Source organism: Gigantopelta aegis, chromosome 8 (assembly GCF_016097555.1).
Source record: "Gigantopelta aegis isolate Gae_Host chromosome 8, Gae_host_genome, whole genome shotgun sequence".
NCBI classification, from domain to species: Eukaryota; Metazoa; Mollusca; class Gastropoda; order Neomphalida; family Peltospiridae; genus Gigantopelta; species Gigantopelta aegis.
The window spans coordinates 56,460,000-56,475,397 of NC_054706.1; the positions used below are offsets into that span (position 1 = coordinate 56,460,000).

Here is a 15,398-nt window from a genome sequence, read left to right on the forward strand (position 1 = left end):
CAGACAGCCCAGAGAGCTGAGGTGTGTGTGTCCAGGACAGCATGCTTGAACCTTAACTGGATATTAGGATGAAAATAAGTATTATTAAATATGCTTGTCTTCCTGCAGGTACTGGGACGTAGCCCAGTGGTAAAGCATTCGCTTGATGCGTGGTCGGTCTGGGATCGATCGCCGTCGGTGGGCCCATTGGGTTATTTCTCGCTCCAGCCAGTGCACCACGACTGGTATATCAAAGGCTGTGGTATGTGTTATCCTGTCTGTGGGATGGTGCATATAAAAGATCCCTTGCTGCTAATCGAAAAGAGTAGCCCATGAAATGGCGACAACGGGTTTCCTCTCTACATCTGTGTGGTCCTTAGCCATATGTCTAACGCCATATAACCGTAAATAAAATGTGTTCAGTGCGTCGTTAAATAAAACATTTCCTTCCTTCCTGCAGATACTATGGTGGGATTGGTGTGTGCTGCATCTACCTGCTGATTGTAGTTTTATACTACATGGGTGTGCTCTTTGGGATGTGTGGTGAGAGACCTGGGCACGATGCCCCATGCTGCAACAAGGGAATGGGAAGCAACTTTCTTATGGCGTAAGTTACTTATGTACAGGTATATTAGACAAAGTTGTCTCATCTTGATGATGAAGTCATTAGGTGAGGTATAGCTATTTTACTTTTCCAATGATGACGGAAGTTGTAGTGGCGATGGTGTGAAGATTTACATGTAACTCCGACATTTTGCATTTAGGTCCATGTCTCACAAACTACAAGAACTAAATAAAAAGGGAAAGAGATGCATACACATATGTTCATCTCAATCCAATGTTAATTTTTTTTTTTTTAAATAATTAAATTTCATTTGTTTTTAATTTTTATATTATTATATATACAGTCAAACCCGCTTATTTGCATACCCTCGGTGCTGCTCGATTTTGTGCAATTAACCGGGTTAGTCGATTAACCGATAGAGTACCGACTTTCACTTTGTAACAGCCATCCAACTACAAAGTGGCATGGGAGACAGTCTAGCATAATGCGGTACTTCATACCGGAACTATTACAGTTAACACATGTCACATGCAGTTGGATATATATAAATGTAAAAAAAATATATCGATCGATATATATATAATTAGCATGTTTTTGTTTTAATCTGCCAGATCAGAAATCATTTTAAAAAAAACAACCCAACAACGTCTGTCACTGGGCGTCGTTTTCTAAAAACACAAACTTTGTGCATTAAAAAAAAAAACACTGACCATCCACTAGTGTACACAAAGTGTATTAGCCATGTAGTTAATGAGATAAACTTGAAACAACAGAACCATCAAAAAGTTCACGTTTCATCGGTGCACGTGTTTACAAAATGACGTCAGTTTCCGGAATTACCGGGCTGTTGATTGACCGAATGCGCCTTACCATAGAATTACGTGAACTTGTATGAATTTGCTGGTATGGTGTTCTTTCCCTCCCAAAAGATATGGCAAGCTTTGGTATTATTTGTGATCCCCAAATAATGACTTTGCTATTGTTAAGCAATTAAAGTTAAGCTCGGCTAGTGAATCGTTATCAGTTCCAGCAGTCTGCATTGCATGCATGACCGGTCTAACACAATTGACTTGACCTTCATGGTGCGGTCCGACTGATTGGTGTCTAACAATATAGCAAAAACTTAGGGACGATCCATAAATAACGGTCTTTGTTATGTTTGTTTTTTGACGACCTCCCCCCACCAGTCTTTTTTTTTCCGCTACATTTTCTGGGAAGCAAGTGATAAATCGTTTCTTTTGCGTTTAACACTGCATCTAATGAATAAGTGAACAACAACTCTTTCTCAGTCACATTTATTAAAAACATAACCGGCTAGGACGATTGATCTGTAATCTTTTAATTACTAACAAGACTTCTCAACATAACGTAATTGACACAGAACAATGATTGCCCTGAACACGTCAATCGAATAGGGCCTCAATAGTTGAGTGCGCATGCGTACAAGCGCACAGGCGGTACTTCTAAAAATAATAGTCGGAGCGTTACCTGTTATTGAGATGGCCTCTGATTAACAGCAATATATTGCAAACAAAACATTAGGTCTTAGGTTTATTCAACTTATTTATGTCATTCTTAAATCTTGTAGTCGGGTATTGTGATTCACCAGTAGTAACGTGCACACCATCTCATTTGCATGTCACACGTCGACTCTGTAAACAGCGATTACAGTCGGCTTATTACACACACACAGTGAGCTCAAACAAAACAGATTAATCGGTGATTTATTTGAGTTTTTTTGCCAAAGTTTGATAGACTTTCTCAGTCATTTGTGACATTAATTTAGCACAAACAAAAAAAACTACGTTATTTATATGTGCAAATAACCGATATATAGCCTGTAGTCTGTGCAATTAACCGGATGTTTTGTAGTGTTATACGGGCAAATGGTTCCGTGTTGGGTGAAAATAGTCGATTAACCGAATTATGCTATAAACCGATGTGCAAATAAGTGGAGATGACTGTATATGTTTTTATCTTGAAGGTTATATCATAAATTATTTCTTTATTAATGAAATTGGTTTCTCACAAGATATAAGTTCTAGACCAATGAAATATCCTATGTAATTGCACATAATATAATGCTACCAATGGATTTCTTGTTCAGGTAGGTCTTGGGAACATATGACCAAAATTTTAACTTGAGCAGAAAAAAAATGCAACCTTCAAAAATTGAACATAACTAGGCCTACCTGGACTAATATAACCATGTATGTTCATCTAAAAAGTTTGTTTTGTTTAATGACACCACTAGAGCACATTGTGATTTATTAATCATTGGCTATTGTATCGATTGTGTTCATCAAAATGCATGTTAAAAAAAAAATAATAATATAAGAAAATTCACAATCACCTAGATTAATTATATGCCACAAATTATTTCTTTATTCATGTAGTCACTTTGTGATAGACGAAACATTCAATTCTGTTGAATTCTTGTCCCTGTACAGTGGCGTTGGCTTCAGCTTCTTGTTCTCGTGGCTGTTGATTCTGCTGATCATCATCCTGTTCATCATCGGTGGACCCTTCTACACGGAGGTGTGCCGCTACTTCGTCGACCATGACCCCAACACACTGAAGGTAACATTTTCCATAATGGCGCCATTTTCTGCATTTTATAGGAGGAGGGTGGGACGTAGCCCAATGGTAAAGTGCTCACTTGATGCGTGGTTGGTCAATGATTGATCCCCGTCGTTGGTCCCGTTGGGCTATTTTTCATTCCAGCCAGTGCACCACGACTGGTACATCAAAAGCCATTATATGTGCTATCCTGTCTATGGGATGGTCCATATAATAGATCACTTGCTACTAATAGAAAAATGTAGCGGGTTTCCTCTCTAAGACTATATGTCAGAATTACCAAATGTTTGACATCCAATAACCGATGATTAATTAATCAATGTGCTATAGTTGTGTCGTTAAACAAAACAAACTTTTTATAGAAGGATAACATTAAGATTTTTTGTGACATCATCCAGTAAGAATCGAGGAAATAATATAATAAAATGCATCACAATAAGCTGAGAACTGTTGTTCTGTTTACCAGGGCCCCGTTCCATGAAATTATCTTAGCACTAAGATCACTGTAAGTGCATAACTACCAGATGCACTTAAGGTGGTCTTAACGCTAAGATTGCTTCATGGAACGGGGCCCAGGAGGTTAACTTAATGTTAAAAGTTAGGTGTTTTTTTTAAAGACACCACTAGAGCACATTGATTCATTAATTATCGGCTATTGGATATCAAAATATTTGGTAATTTTAACATATAGTCTTCGAGAGAAAAACCTGCTACATTTTCCCCATTGGTAGCAAGGTATCTTTTATATGCACCATCCCATAGACAGGATTGTACATACCACGGCCAGTCGTGGTGTACTGGCTGAAACGAGAAATAGCCCAGTGGGACCACAGACGGATCGATTTCAGACCGACTGCTCATCAGGCAGGCACTTTACTACTGGGCCATGCATCCACCCCAGGAGGTTAAGAAACGTCAATAAAATGATTAAACAAAAACCACACTTGTTACTCTTGAATTAGTGGTTTATTAAAGTATATGATAAACAAACGAGTGCCATTAAAATTAAAGCAGTGATACAGTTAGATAACAAATAATTGAATGTGTCTGTGAAGTGCTTTAATAATAACGATGATAGGAATTGTAAGCTTGATAAATAACCTGTAGGTAACCAGGGGCCTAATTCACAAAGATTGCTTTTGCTCTGCTAGACAACAAAGTATCCTCTTTGCATGTCTTTTAACATTGCACTGCGAGATTTCAAAGTTATGAGAGTTTAGTGAATTAAACCCAAGGCTCTTATTTTGTGATAACCTGAACATGGGTTACCAGATACTGTAACAATGCTTATTTGAAACCTATAATAATGTAAAATTGATGACCACTGCAGGCGAAGATACAGATACAGAATATTAAATGAGTGTGCCTGTCATGCCATTTTAATGAAATGAGTGAAGAGTTTTCGTATCTGACAAGCGAAAGCGAGTGAGATACCAAAACTGTTCACAATTTCTTAAAACTGATGCGCGGTCGGTCTGGGATCGATCTCTGTCGGTGGGCTCATTGAGCTATTTCTCGCTCTAACCAGTGCACCACGGCTGGTACATCAAAGGCTGTGGTATGTGCTACCCTGTCTATGGGATGGTCCATATAAAAGATCCCTTGCTGCTAATCGAAAAGAGTAGTCCATGAAGTGCCGACAGTGGGTTTCCTCTCTCAGTATCTGTGTGGTCCGACACCATATAACCGTAAATAAAATGTGTTGAGTGCGTCGTTAAATAAAAACATTTCCTTCCCATTTTCATATATTTACCATTTGTGACACCCAATAGCCGATGTGTATTTTTGTGCTGGGGTGTTGTTAAATTCATTCATTCATTCATTCATTCATTCATTCATTCATTCATATTTCCTGCTGTTTTGCACATGACACTGACCAGAAATAATAATAATAGAACAACCCTGTTCGTGACTAATCTTGATAATGGGTATTGTAGTTTGTTGTTTTTGTGTGAGAAATACCCTTTGCGTCGGTTAAAAAAGTGGTCTTCGGCAAATCTTTTTCAGGAATTAATAGCTGAAGTTTTATTAGTTAGTTACCACCAAGTCTGCTTGCATCATTTGCAGATATTTGAAATAATTCATTTATTTATTTATCATTTATTTGTTTATGTATTTATCAATGCCTTATTCTTGATTTTTTTTTTTCATAGCCATTCAATAATGCTATGAAGAATGTTATTGATCTGTCAAAGAAACTTTACAAGAACGCTGATGTTGACATCGATATCGTGGATGTCCTGAAGTAAGTTATTTTATTATTACTTTATAAAAGACGCAAATATTTAATTAATGTGATAAATGTGACGGTTTATACCAGGGCCACGAATCGATCTGAGCACTACTATTACCATAAATATCTACCATCGTGACCTTAACTTTTTTTTATGATTACCAGCCTTTTCCAAGATGCGGCGTAGCTTACTATTGTCATAAAGTACAGTGAAAATTTACAATTGGTACGAGGCAGATGTAGATCCCTTGCTGCTAATCAAAAAGAGTAGTGCATGAAGTGGTGACAGCGGGTTTCCTTTCTCAGTATTTGGGTGGTCCTTAACCATATGTCTGATGCCATATAACCGTAAAATAAAATATGTTGAGTGCATCGTTAAATAAAACATTTCCTTACTTCCTTGTAAGCTACTAACGTAGATGTCAAATGGCAGTTAAATAATGATATGATAATTTTCTAAGAAATTAACTTTTTGTATTAAAATGGTTCTCATATATACCAAATATTTTTTGTGAAACTCTGTGTTTGTTTTTCAATCTTGACCATACGACCTTCACACGAAAATATGGGAGATAACTCTCATGTCTTATTCATTCGGCAATTATCGCTTAGCAAATAAACTGACAAAGTTACTTCATGGATGTCTGATACCAGTGAATACATCCCAGATGTTCCGAACAGTCTGTAACCAATTTATTATTTAATTAAATCGCACTTCTACGCAAAGAAGATTTTAATCATTGAAGGGTTACTTACGACTACCGTAAGGTTGCTTTGTGGAATGGCTGTAAAGTTTACGGTGCCAGTTGTAAAACTCACCTTAAGTCACTACAATTAACCTTAGCTACGATTCTTGCATGGAATGGGGCCCAGGGTTCCGATCTTAGCGAAGGTTAATATTATTGTAGTGACTTTAAGGGAACCTAATATTTAACTGATTTAGACTGGATCCCGTTTTTAGAGATTCGCATTTTCGAATTTAGAAAATTCAGGACCATGAAATTTGGTGTGTTTTGACTGGATTCCGGTTACTTCAGGGTCCGATTTAAACAAGTTTCACTGTACATAGAGAATAACTAGTTAATGACGTTGGATATCTGCTTTATCCTGTGACGGTAAGAATGGGAAATTTCGCGAGGCTCTGCCGAGTGGAATTTCTCATTCGGCCTGAACAGGATAAAGCAGATATCCAACATCAGTAACTAGTTATTATCTTTATCCTGCAGATCATAAAATTAAGGGGAAAAGCTATTATTTCTGTTATTTCAGCCACATTGTACGATGACCTAAAGGTCAAATGAGCAATTTTGTAATGTAGCTATGCGTATGACGTCATATGAGTTTCGTCAAAAGTCGTAATCTGCTAGTATACGTTTATGACTTTGCTTTAATCAGTCATCATAATCTGTCAATAGTAACAGTGGTTGCAGGATAAATATTACATATACATTTAGTAAATATAAAAACAATGCACAGCATGTTTAGTAAATTTGATGAATGCGACAGTTCTAAATACAATTGTGGATATTTCCTGATGAACCAGTACATATCCAGTAAAGTTTGTGAATGTGACAGATTTACTGTGGGTTTATGATAGTACATAGAATGAAAATAATCATTTTCATTCTAATTCCAGTAATTGCTGGGGACAGAACGTAGCCCAGTGGTAAAGCATTCGCTTGATGTGCGGTCTGTCTGCGATCGATCCCCGTCAGTAGACCTATTTGGCTATTTCTTGTTCCAGCCAGTGCTCCACAACTGGTGTAACAAAGGCTGTGGTGTATATTATCCTGCCTGTGGGATGGTGCATATAAAAGATCCCTTGCTGCTAATCGAAAAGAGTAGCCCATGAAGTGGCAACAGTGGGTTTCCTCTCTCAATATCTGTGTGGTACTTAACCATATGTCTGACGCCATATAACCATAAATAAAATGTGTTGAATGCGTCGTTAAATAAAACATTTTTTCCTTCCTTCCAGTAATTGCAGGGCCAACAAGCCGATATACTCCACCCTAAAGCTTGACAACCTCTTCAACGTCTCAGCAGTAATTGACACTACGGTAAGTATCAATACAATTACCATGTCAGAGGCAGATACGGAATGTGATTGGGAAGGTGGGCACAACTTTTAAAAGGCACCTACAGTATTCCAAAATGCACTAATTAATATGCATTATAAATGGACAGTCCCCCCCCCCCCCCCCCCAAAACCCCCTAAAAAACAACGACAACCCAGCTAGGAAACCCAGATAATTGCCATGTCAAGGGCAGATAAAGAATTTGTTTAGAGAGGTGGAAACAACATTAAAAAAGACACCTACAGTGTTCCCAAATGCAGTAATATGCATTATATATGGGTAATCTTCCTTGAAAACATTCATTCAACACAAATATTATTTCTCCCCAATGACAAGAAATTCATCGTAACAGTAGAATTTTGGGGGCATTTCGAAGTTTGGAGGGGTGGCACAACCCCAGCATTCTACAGACACCTGACAGTTACTAATTAAATTGTGTGTTTATGTGTCGTAATAGGTAAGCAGATAATCCTTTTGTTTGCATTTAAAAAATGATATGTGCTAAAACATCCCTTGGTACTAATGGAAAAAAATGTTGTGGGTTTCCTGTAATCCTGCAGTGGTGTATCAGTGGTAGTATTTATATATGTGGTATGTATGTCGATTGATACGCTACAGGTAGGAGTTTTAGCTACATATATCACTATTGTTTGTCTATGGGATTTGATTTTGTGGTATACACCCTTATTTCACATCTCATTATATTAGTTTGCTTTGGTTTCTGTTTTCAGGATGTGCTTGGTATATTTGATGAAATTGCTAATAAAACCATTACCTTTGGAAATATTTCATTGCTGTCACCTGGACTTAAGAAGGATATTCAGGACTTTGCCAATTCAGGCTTGGATGGTATAGATTTCGATACTTATGAAACACAGGTTAGTATCATTGTATGTGGTGTGGGTGTGACATTAAATAGAACTTTAATTCAGATTAATACTAACACCTTTAATATAATTATAGGATATTTCTGTATGCAGAAGAAAGATGGGTACTTTTTTGGTGCTACATGTATATATGCTAATAGGTGACTTTTTGTTTTGTTTTTATTGCACTGTACCAACTGAAGTGTTAGAGCACTCACCTGAGGTGCAGTCGGTCACAGGATCGATCACAATTGATGGACTCTAGTTTTGTTTTGTTCCAACTAGTGCTGTGGTACATCAAAGACTGGTAGATACTGTTCTGACTATATAATGTTCTTTTTTATCGTTCCAACCAATGCACCACAACTGGTCAAAGGCCGTGGTATGTGCTTTCCTGTCTGTGGGAAAGTGCACATAAAAGATCCCTTGCTACTAATGGTAAAATGTAGCAGGTTTCCTCTGACGACTACGAGTCAAAATTACCAAATGTTTGACATCCAATAGCCAATGATTAATAAAATCAATGTGCTCTAGTGGTGCTGTTATACAAAACAAACTTCAACTTTATATACTGTTCTGCTTTTACTTTTTTTGGCACTGGATTAGTTTAATACTTGAGAAAATATGCAGCATAGTAATTAAATAAAATTATGTGATAGTTTACATGTAATGAGGTGGTGGGACGTAGTCCAGTGGTAAAGCCCTCACTCGATGCGTGATCGGTCTGGGATCGATCCCAGTCGGTGGCCCCTTGGGCTATTTCTTGTTCCAGCCAGTGCACCACAACTGATATATCAAAGGCCATGGTATGTACTACCCTGTCTGTGGGATGGTGCATATAAAAGGTTTCTTCTCTATATCTGTGTGGTCTTTAACCATATGTTCGATGCCATTTAACCTTAAATAAAATGTGTTGAGTGTGTCGTTAAGTAAAACATTTCCGTCTACATATAATGAGTGGCCCGAACTTGGTGATAGAGCACTCACCTCAGGATTAATCTGCCCCCCCTCCACCCATGCACCCTCCCTATGTGAATAGACTAACTGTTTTTTCCCCATTCTCGCCAGTGCTCTGCAAGTTGTGTATCAAAGACAGTGTAGGTGCTATATATGTATGCTGTCATTGGGAAAGCACATTTAAAATATTCCTTGTGAACTTCGTTATAAATATTGTGGTATTCATGGTTATTGGCTTTTGAACCACTGTGTCAAAGAGACCGGTATTTGTTTGATAAATTTTCCTGTTACGAGTGATGTGCCCATGTATCTGTAGGTTACCAACAAGTTTTTCCCTATTGTGCAGCCAGGTAGATGACCGTGACAATGTGGAAGTGAAATGGGTGTAAAATGAAAGTGAAAGTAGTAGTGAGGAAGATGCGTGTACATCAGAAAGTAGCACACCGCCGTTTCCCCAGTAACTGGTAGAACCAGCTTTCCAGTGACTGGGACTGTACACGGGAATTTTACATTTTTACTTTATACATGGACACATTTTCCTTGTCATGCAAAACTTAATTCTCAAGGAAAATTTGCTCACGAATGTAGAAGAACCTTTGCAGATAGAGATGTTGGCATAGTGGCCTTGCACCTTCGCACTACGCTGTGAACTCACTCTTGTAGGGAACACATGCCTCAACGATGGTTCATGTGTAACCGACACACAAGGACAGAACAATGGTTTGCATGAAATATTGTGACGTCTTAAATTTGATCTGTTACTGGGATGCAGACTTCCATGATGCATTTAAAGAAATGGATTGGTGGAGGGGGAGGGAGGGAGAGAGAGAGGGGGGAGAAATAATTACTACATATTCAATAATTACATTAATTTTGTAAATGTTCAACGTTGGGAGATGAACAATATACATTGTACTATGGATAACACAGCAGTCATTTTCTTTTTTTTTTATAGAGAGAGACATACATACACACATACACACATACACACATACATACATACATACATACATACATACAGACAGACAGACAGACAGACAGACAGACAGACAGACAGACAGACAGACAGACAGACGAGAAAGATAGACAGATGAGAAAGACAAAAGACAGAGAGAGAGATATGGAGGGAGGGGGGGGGGGGGGGAAGAAATAATTACTACATATTCAATAATTACATTAATTTTGTAAATGTTCAACGTTGGGAGATGAACTATACACATTGTACTATGGATAATGCAGCAGTCATTTTTTGTTTTATGTGTTGAATTTTAATTTGTGTTGTTTGTTTTTAAGCTGGGAGAGGTATGTTGACTTGAGCATGACAGTAGGTTGATTGCAGCAGATGTTTTCATTTATCAGATATCGGCAGTGTGTGTGTGTGTGCTGGTTCCATTTTTTACTTACATACATGTAGTTTATTACTGACATGCAAAATTAGCCGTAGTGGAAACCTGTGCATTGAAATACTTGTTAGCTGTGCATGATAGTGTTATGAGATGTTGTTTTTGTACTTCTATTGGGATTTTCTGAATTTTCTTTCTCTTTTTTTCTTTTATCTCCATGGGCATTCTCATACATGATTATGCTAAATTAGTCTTTATCTTTATAATCTTACAATTACTCTTGGTGGACCCATTCTCTGACTTTTTATTTTTTAATTTTTTTTACCACTACGTCCCAACCAGTTTACCTAGGAAGTGTCTGTGGGAAAGTGCATATATTATTATAATTCTTCCCAATGCTGTCTTTTATTACATACCTATTCAATCTTACTATAGTGATAAAGGCATTTTGAAACTGATAAATTTATTTTGTATCGCATATATGTGCAATATGGACCGGAATATTTAAATGGGGAATCCCCTTTCTCTTTTTACCTGCATTTAGCTCCTTTTATTTACTGATGTCTTATATGATTTACAAATGATGTCATATCGTATTTTTCTGATGCCATATAACCGTAAATAAAATGTGTTGAGTGCATCGTTAAATAAAACATTTCCTTCCTTCCATTTCATATGGTATTTGAAACATTACAGAAGGCTGCCGCAGAGTATGATTCTTAATGTTAAATGAATCCATGAATAGGGTTTTGATCATAGATTTAACAAAGTGTTGTTATGATGTTAAAAATAAAAAACGTTTTTGTAAAACATAAAAGAAAGTATGTAATAAATACAGAACTTCACATACGTTTGTTTTCACTTCCTATTTATTACACTTGTTTATTTTACGAAAGAACATACCAGTCGACCGCTACGCGGTCTCGTAATATATATTCTTGTGCAAAATAAACTCATGCAATAAATAGGAAGCGGAAACAACGTATGTGAAGTTATGTATTTTTATCAAAAACGTGAAAAGTGTTTGGTCACTGGCTGACAATTAACTGGAAACCATACAACCACTGTTTGTATTATGTCTGACAGAATGAAAACTTGTGAACAAAGTTGGTTATTAGTACTTGTGTAACCATGTATTTGTGTATAAAAATAAAGCATGAATGCTGGGGTGTTGTGCAGTAGTGCCAATATTTGCTGTGCATGTAGTTATATGATGTGCCTTTTTCAAACATTCGATGTAATATACTTCTTGAAATTAGTTTTTGTTTTATAACTGTAATGTTAAGCTGGTACAAAGATACGAGTGCAGAACCTGCCAGTCTAAAAGTTGATGGGTTTAATTACTGCATCATCAAGGCTGCTTTAAATGTGTGTCCAATATTAGGTGCTTGTTCCCATAGGGAATGCAGGCATGCATGTTGTATAGAATTGTTTTAGGCGATGGAGACTAGCAGAGCTTAATAGTAATTATTAGTCCCCGACCTCACCAACTGAAGGAGACTATATGTTTTTTCTGTCCCACATATAGTTTTCCGGACTTTTTTTCAGCAATTCTTCGAGATATTCAGCTGAAATGTTTATGTATAGTTTTATCGTGTAGAAGTACAGATCAAGTTTGAGTTTCATTAGGATTTGTCTATTTTTGACAGTTATGACCCTTGAAGTTAGGAGATTAACGTACGTTGAATACAAATTACAGAAATTATTAATGTTTATGATGTAATAAATGTATGTTAAAGTAGGGTGCTCAAAATTCCAGATGTGATTTATAAAGAATCCCACATAGTTATACATATTCTTTATAATTTGTAAAAATTCTGTGGGTTTTTTTTATTTATTTTTTATTGTAATGCTCCATAAATATTTAGTGCTGAACCCAGCCTTAATTCTTGTAATCACATGGAATTTAATCAGGGAATCTGCCCATAGACAATATACCAAAAAAATTAATATATACATGTACTCATAATTAAAGATGTCATTTTGGATTATGGAAGCTATAGCTACCAGACTATTTCAGAAATACTTAAATTTTATTTCAGTAATAATTTAAGAAAATGAACTTAATGTACAGTTATATTGCTAGGATTATCTCCCTCAGTAGTCAGTGATAAAGAATTGTAGAGTAGTGTATTATGCATGATTTATTGTTTTTTGTGAAACAATTGTTGCTATGCTAATGGAGATGCTGCCAAAAGGTCACTAGTTGTGTAGACAGTTTGCTTTACGCATTTAGTGTAAAATAATCAACAAAAAATTATGTTTGAACTTGAAGCTTAGAACAACACCCCCCCCCCCCCCCAAAAACAAATTAAAAAAATTAATAATAATAATATAAAAAATCCCAGAAGTTAATATTCTTAATGTCATATTGATCAGTACCTTTAGTTAAAACTTGGTTTCTTGTTTGGAATATTCAACTGTAGACATTTGCCGTGTTCTTGAATGTTCAAAGCTTCAGACAGTGATTAGATTTGACTGTTTCACCAGATAAAATTTGAAAATTTGAAAGTTTGGAATATGCTTGATGACTTCAAGACAGGTATATCATTGGCTGTATGTGGTATGTGCTGTCCTGTGGGAAAGTGTTTAAAAAAAGATCCCTAATTGCTGTTAATTGAAAAATGTGGTGGGTTTCCTCTGAGACTTCATGTCACAGTTACCAAATGTTTGACATCCAATAGCTGATGATTAATATATCAGTGTGCTCTAGTGGTGTCATTAAACAAAACAAGCTTTATGCCTGATGAGTCTGTAGGTGGGTATTTGTACATGTATGTACTATATACACATAAAAATGAATTTTCAATTGTCAAGCGTGAAGATGTTACAGATGTTTAAGCCATAAAGAGAATCAAGTACGTGTATCTACATGCAAGGACCAAATATATAAAGTTCATGCCTGTTTTTATCCTGCAATCGCCTGTTACATTGGCAGAATATATATGGTACACTGAAAACTATTTGTAGCAGTAAATGTGTTTTGATGAATTGCAGGATGAAAATGATTACTTAATTTGGTTAATTATAAGATATCAATGGCTTTATGCAGTTAATCTATATTATGGTGAATTTTATTTGAAAAAACACAGAAAAAGCTGATAGATGCTTTTAACCAGTTACTCTTTATTTAAATAAACATGGCTGATAATAGTCGTAATAGATTAGTTATTTGCATGAAATGTATACATACATGCATGACTTTTAATTAATATTTAGCATATTTTGTGGTCTATTAATTTTTTTTTTATTCTACCATTTAATCTTTTAAATATTTTTTTAAATTTAAATAATTCTGTTAAATTAAATAATTGTATTAATACTTGTTAAGCTACATAAATTTTGTTTTAAAATTCTATATAAAATAGTTTTCTGTTGTCATGTTAAATTTTCTCAGTACAAGTTAATCTTTGTAAATGAAATTAATAAACTGTCAACTTAGATTTAATTGTGTTAAGGTTGTTCCAGAGGTGATCCATTGGAAAGATGGATTTTTTATTTTTTATTTTATTTATTTATTTTTTTAAACCACACGTAAAATATATACTGGTAAGTTGGCAAATTTTGCATAGCCTCCAACCCACCCAATTAAAACACTATACATTGCTGTAAATCACCACCTTAAAATATCAATTCTAATGTCTTCCAATCTAACCATAAGCCCAAATCAAAATTAAAAAACAATCTCTCTGCATTATTTCTGGAATAGCCTTGACAAATATAACATATTTTCACTAATTTCTTCTTTACTTGTAAAAGCTCAATCACTATATACATGTACATGTCTGTCAGTGTAATTAAATTCAATCCAAATACATATCTGGGAAAAACCCCACTCCAACAAATAAACATTTAATATTTATTCTAAAATTAATTATTGGAACAGTCTTTTTTATTAAAATATAGTAGTACAAATAGATTTTTTTTTTTTTTAATGACTGTTCACTCTATTATATAGTCATGTAATACAATCTTTTTCTTTCTTTTTTTCAGATGAAAAAGAAATTGGTGAAGGCAAATTTAACAGATCTGGCTGAAGCTCTTTTTCTACAAAGCAGCAACGTAAACCAGTCCGGCAATGCTGTAAATAAGAGTTTTATTTTAAAGATGATGTTTATCTTACAATGAAAGAAACAAATACACTTAGTATTGTAGGCCTAATTTAATTCCCTACTAGAATAGTAATGTCTGTATTCAAGGTTCGACACAGAAAGGGGCAGGACATAGCCCAGTGGTAAAATACTGTATATATAGTAATACAAAGATATAATGTAGGATTGACTAAGTAAAACAGTTAACGTATTGACACCATGGATGAGGGCATTGGATGCTGTCACTCTCTGGCTAGTTATGACTGAATGTATAGTAATACAAAGATATAATGTAGGATTGACTAAGTAAAACAGTTAACATATTGACACCATGGATGAGGGCATTGGTTGCAGTCACTCTCTGGCTAGTTATGACTGTATATATAGTAATACAAAGATATAATGTAGGATTGATTAAGTAAAACAGTTAACGTATTGACACCATGGATGAGGGCATTGGTTGCAGTCACTCTCTGGCTAGTTATGGCTGTATATATAGTAATACACAGATATAATGTAGGATTGACTAAGTAAAACAGTTAACGTATTGACACCATGGATGAGGGCATTGGTTGCTGTCACTCTCTGGCTAGTTATGACTGAATGTATAGTAATACAAAGATATAATGTAGGATTGACTAAGTAAAACAGTTAACATATTGACACCATGGATGAGGGCATTGGTTGCAGTCACTCTCTGGCTAGT

General features: G+C 35.7%; 1 protein-coding gene across 5 annotated transcripts in view; it reads left to right on the top strand.

Moving 5' to 3' along the window:
• LOC121380166 (prominin-1-like) overlaps positions 1-15,398 on the top strand; it is a 105,146-nt gene that overhangs the window by 56,906 nt on the left and 32,842 nt on the right. For 4 of the 5 annotated variants that reach the window (XM_041508965.1, XM_041508962.1, XM_041508961.1 and 1 more), the window contains exons 12-18: positions 440-586; positions 2,995-3,124; positions 5,278-5,369; positions 7,336-7,417; positions 8,167-8,313; positions 10,552-10,560; positions 14,595-14,684. In XM_041508965.1, coding sequence (XP_041364899.1) covers positions 440-586; positions 2,995-3,124; positions 5,278-5,369; positions 7,336-7,417; positions 8,167-8,313; positions 10,552-10,560; positions 14,595-14,684 — 697 coding nt within the window. The remainder of the gene's footprint in view (positions 1-439; positions 587-2,994; positions 3,125-5,277; positions 5,370-7,335; positions 7,418-8,166; positions 8,314-10,551; positions 10,561-14,594; positions 14,685-15,398) is intronic. The other variant, XM_041508963.1, reaches the window with a different exon arrangement.